This window comes from Cebus imitator, unplaced genomic scaffold, assembly GCF_001604975.1.
Source record: "Cebus imitator isolate Cc_AM_T3 unplaced genomic scaffold, Cebus_imitator-1.0 Scaffold123, whole genome shotgun sequence".
NCBI lineage: Eukaryota > Metazoa > Chordata > Mammalia > Primates > Cebidae > Cebus > Cebus imitator.
The window spans coordinates 1,527,882-1,533,409 of record NW_016107438.1 but is presented as its reverse complement, the minus strand read 5'-3'; the positions used below and the strand labels follow the sequence as shown (position 1 = coordinate 1,533,409).

The following is a 5,528-nucleotide window of genomic DNA, read 5'->3' as shown; positions in this document are numbered from 1 at the left end:
AGTGTTTCCCTGAGTTCTGTGAGCCACTTTAGCAAATTAATAGAACCTAAAGAGTGGGTGGTGGGAATCACAATTATAAGTCGGTCTGTCAGAAGATGAAGGCTAGAAGACTCAGCAAGTTTGCTCTTCCATCTTCTCCTACCTGCTTTATTCTAGCCATGCTGGCAGCTCATTAGATGGTACCCACCCAGATTGAGGGTGGGTCTGCTCTCATGCTACCTGGGGAATGCAAGGTGGAGACACTCTTAAGTAGGGAGCCTCTTTATCCCTAGGACTGACCCTAGAACTGTGTGAGGTACTGCTGGATTCTACTGACACTTGGCAGTACTATGAACAGCTCTTAACTGACCAACAAGGAGTTACTTGGTTTACAGACGGCAGTTCCAAAGCGATAGACAACATTCTGTTTGGATAGCTGCTACTTGGATCAAGGAAGTTAAACATATCAGTGAGGTGGGCTGAATTACATGCAGTTTTTTTTTTTTTTTTTTTTTTTAGCAGTAATGGAAGAAATGAACAGTGGTGGAAGTCCCTGTGTTTTAAGTTCTTTACTGACTCACAGGCAGTGATCAATGGCCTGTCACACAGCGTATGGAAATTTGAGGGGTGCATTAAAGTAGAACATGTCAGTGCCCATCAGAAGAACTCCCTTCCAGGTTGGGAAGGTGAATGGAATCAGCAAGCAGGTCTGTGCATGTGCTCCCTTGGAGATGTCCATCTGGGTCCATGAAATGAGTGCACATATGGATACTGTAGCCCTCGGGGGTCTACGAATAGGTCTTGACAGGAATAGACGTTGACTCTGGAGTGGGCTTTGCTTATGCAGTGGAAGATGAAAATACTCAGAATGCCATAAAAAAGCCAGAACAAAAGACAGTGTATGAATTTACAGGGTCAACCATCATTTCTTCAGACCAAGGAACACAATATACATCATAATGTTCAACAATGGGGCAGAGAAAGGTCCTCCTCAGAGTACTAGTTTGATGGAGAAGTAGAATAGGCAACTGAAACATTGGTCTAATACACGGGCAGATAAAAACAGTAACCATAACTTTTGTATGCACTGGGAAGCCAAAAAAATTTTTCTTTGTTGCAACATTCACTTCATTGCAGTAGTCCTAGAATTAAACGTATCTCCAAGGTTTGCCTGTACAGGGATACAGTGGAGAAGAAACACACAGAAGGCTCCAATAGCATAAGTTGGGTTTAATTTCTTAAGCAGGATGGTGAACAAACTTGGTGTTTACTATATAAGTCTGTAAATATTTCTATCCTGAAAACAGTTCACAACTAAAATGTATTTAAGAAAAAAAAAAAAAGAAAGAAACCAGAATAGTTTTAAAGTATACAGGAGGATGTGTGCAGGTTACATGCAAATACTACATTTTACATAAGGGCTTTTAGTATTCTCAGATCTGAGCATCTGCAGAGTTTAGTATTTGTAGTGGCACTGGAACCAAATCCCCAATCAAGGGATGACTCCTCTATAAATTACTAGATTATCTTCTAATTAAATGATCTTCAAAGATTACTATAAATAAGCAGCTTGCATAAAAGCTGGTTAATGTTACAGAAAAAAATAAAACAGGCCAGGCACAGTGGCTCACAGCTGTAATCCCAGGATTTTGGAAGGCCAAGGCAAGCAGACCACTTGAGGTCAGGAGTTCAAGACCAGCCTGCCCAACATGATAAAATGCCATCTCTGCCGGGCGCAGTGGCTCACGCCTGTAATCCCAGCACTTTGGGAGGCCGAGGCGGGTGGATCAGCTGGGCACAGTGGCGCGTGCCTGTAATCCCAGCTACTCAGGAGGCTGAGGCAGGAGAATTGCCTGAACCCAGGAGGCAGAGGTTGCGGTGAGCCGAGACCGTGCCATTGCACTCCAGCCTGGGCATCAAGAGCGAAACTCCGTCTCAAAAAATAATAAAAAAAAATGCCATCTCTACTAAAAACACAAAAAATTAGCCAGGTATGGTGGTGGGCACCTGTAATCCCAGCTACTCAGGAGGCTGAGGCATGAGAATTGCTTGAACCTGGGAGCTGGAGGTTGCAGTGAGCTGAGATCATGCCAGTACACTCCAGCTTGGGCAGCAAAGCAAGACTCTATCTCAAGGGGGAAATAAAAAAAAAAAAAACTGCCAAATTTCTGAAAGAGAATTACTTTTTCACTTACCATAATTGTAATTTCCCTTTTACACACATTGAGGTCTGGCATGTTATTGACATACATTCGCTTCAATGCACATCGGATTCCACCGTGAGTACGCACGAGGAAAACTGTGGAGAATCCACCTAAAAAAACACAGCACCAATAAATTTAAAAGAAACAGAAACAAATGCCAAAATCATGTAACATCATTGCGGAACTTACTATTGGAGGAAAATAAACAATGACTGTGCCCAAGACAAAAATAAGTGCAATAAGCTACTAGTAGATTAAACACCAAAACACTGGCTTCCTAAGCCAATCATGAAGTAGTACTTAGAGGAAAAACATGCTTCTCAAATGTAGATGCTTCTCTCCTAAATGCTAAACGACTAAAATTTCATCTTTTGCATACGAATATCTCTTATACAGTATAATAAAAAATGTCACAATTATGTTACTAAAGTTTGGTATATACAAGTGATTGCCTACATATCGGACTCTCCCTCTTGGATGACAAAACATTGATGTTATTTAATATGAGACATCAACGGGATCAGTTAGGTGCTTCCCTCCTCCACTTCCAGAAGATGAACCAACATTGTTTCTAAACCCATCATAAGAATCTCATTTACCCTGACCAGTAACTGATTTATAATTGGATATGTAACCAGTTCTCGCTAATTGAACATGTAGAGTCAGCCTGAGTTGCAGGGAATGATTTTCCACAGATAAAAGAGAGAGATTGGTAGATAAGACTCTGCTCCTCTGCTTTTTGATTTTGTTGCCTATGATGTTTAGACCTAATGCAGTCATCTGTGGCCATAATGGAAGAAATAATCAGAAAGAAAATGACCTAAAACGCAGACATATGGCCTACAGAATAAGACTCCCTCTAGAACTCACATAGTAAATGTCTTCATTACTTAAGCCATGATTTATATGGAAATTCTGTTAACTGTAGCTGAGAAAGCATCATATCTGAAGCATATAGCTAGGCAGGTATTCTAAAGAACAATTCTGTCACATCTAAACAAAGAATTCCACCATAACTTTTTAAAATTTACCTTGACACAGAACATGCTACAGCTTAATTACTTGTTTTTTTAAATGGTGTGTCGCTTTCATTAATTTGACAGTCTCTAGAAAGCAGCATCCTGAGCAATAATAAGTCACCTGCGTTCTGGTCAATACAAAGTTGTAAAACGAAAAGTAAACTATTAGAAATACATCATAGGGGAAAAAAGCTCTGATATGATTTGGCTGTGTCCCCAACCAAATCTCACTATGAATAACCCCACATGTCGAAGGCAGAGCCCAGTGGACATAATTGAAACATGGGGGTAGATTCCCCCATACTGTTCTCATGGTAGTGAGGTCTCACAAGATCTAATGGTTTTATAAATGGAAGTTCCCCTGTATAAGCTCTCTTGCCTGCCACCATGTAAGATGTGACTTTGTTCCTCATCCACCTGCCATGATTGTGAGGCCTCCCCAGCTATGTGGAACTGTGAGTTAATTACATCTCTTTCCTTTGTCAATTATCCAGTCTTGGATACGTCTTTATTAGCAGTGTGAGAGCAGACTAATACAAGTCTTAGGAAACTCCAGAATCAGTACATGCTTTTTCCAGATTCTCTACATCTTCCATTTGCAGTTATAAGAAACTGCGCAACCTCCCATTTGTAGATCTGGATTTCCATATACATCGTGTTGGGGAAATCAAATCAACCACCCCACAAGGCAGTTCTAGGAATAAATCAGATGATGACGATGTTTGGTACTTTAGGTAAAATAGGTAAAATCTCTAACAATTCAGGGCATTACTTTAAAAGAAACTCATTTAGCATTAATTTCATATGTAAACATTAACAAACCAGAAAGTAAAAGACCTAATGGAGAGGGCCACTTAAACTACCATATTTTATTTGGTTTTAAAATCTCAGGAAAATGTGGAAAGAAAGAATATATCTAAATAAGGAGGTGGTATGAGTATAGCTGAGAGAAATCATTCAAATAGCATTTGAGACACTTATCTATCTAGGTCTAGATTATTCCCCTGTAACAATGCTTTCCTAAAACAGAGCTTTGCATCAGAATTGCCTGAAGTGGTCTGTGTATGAATTTATCTTTAATAGTTTCCAAGTTCTGGCCCTAAGTCTGAATCAGCAAGTCTAAATGGGGACCCCATTTATATATTTGATATAGATACACAGACATAACGAGAGGAAGAGAGAGAGCATGCGCTAAAAGTCTCCCTACTTGTTATACTATTTTACTTTTGTATATGTTTTAAATTGCTTATTAGATGGAAGGGAGTAAAAAAGAGTCCCCAAATGGTTCTGACGCATAACCATGTAGCCACTGAACTAAGTTCCCAGAGGAACCATGGATCCTATATACCTATTCTTATCCACCCACAGAACAATGTGATTTTACCCCTGTGAATTAGAAAATGAGAAAAAAGTATCAAGTAGGTTTTCTTAATAAAAGCCTTTCCCAAAGTGAAAGCTTTCCAATTCTACTAACCCTAATTTAGATAGATCTTATCAAATATAAAGTTTTCCGAATAGAGAAGATATGTTCAACTTTAAGTATTTCTACCTAAACATGGTAAATAGTGATCATTAATAGTATCTGCTTTGAGAATAAAATGTAATAAATATTTATGCTTTCCCCAGTCCTATCTTTTCCAGAATTATCGATAAGCTAATTATTATTTCTGTTTGAAGAATGCACTTACGGGGAGGTAACTAGTTAGGACACTACAGTAGTCCAAGAGAGGTGTGTCGTATTTGCCACCACTCTGTAGCTTATCAAATTCTTAAATATTTACTTTTCCTCACAGAACTCTTTCATGACCAACCCAACTTCATGTTCATCACTCACTTAGGTACTTCTATCTAGAATTTGACTGTATTATCATGTACTTCAATTTTCCACAAATTTCTGTACATAAATCACAAGATTATTGGTAGTCACCACATATTCTACAAACATATGTCTAGGTCCAATTTAATGCTGTAAAGCATAGTTGTTATAGTAATGCTAAATTTTAGAATTCCAAACATGAAATTATCAGGGTATTACAAAACATTCTAAATGTTCTCAAAATCCCATAAAAGTAAAATTGTGACAGATATTGATCTGATGAAATACAATGGGAGCCTAAATGTGTTCTCATGAAAGCAAATTTGAGAAAAATGATTGGTATATTTTACACTCTGTAAACAATATAAATTGTATAACTAAATATAGAAGTTTCATTTATAGGTGTATTTTTTAAAGAGCAATAATTCTTAGCCACTTCCAGCTTTTTTCAAGAGTAGGATATAAGATTTAGACATGAAATAATTTCTTTTTTTTTTTTTTTTTTTTTTT

General features: G+C 38.1%; 1 protein-coding gene across 2 annotated transcripts in view; it reads right to left on the bottom strand.

Moving 5' to 3' along the window:
- BMP2K (BMP2 inducible kinase) overlaps nt 1-5,528 on the bottom strand; it is a 129,747-nt gene that overhangs the window by 89,798 nt on the left and 34,421 nt on the right. For both annotated transcript variants that reach the window (XM_017540040.2, XM_017540041.2), the window contains exon 2: nt 2,175-2,293. In XM_017540040.2, the coding sequence (XP_017395529.1) occupies nt 2,175-2,293 (119 nt within the window). The remainder of the gene's footprint in view (nt 1-2,174; nt 2,294-5,528) is intronic.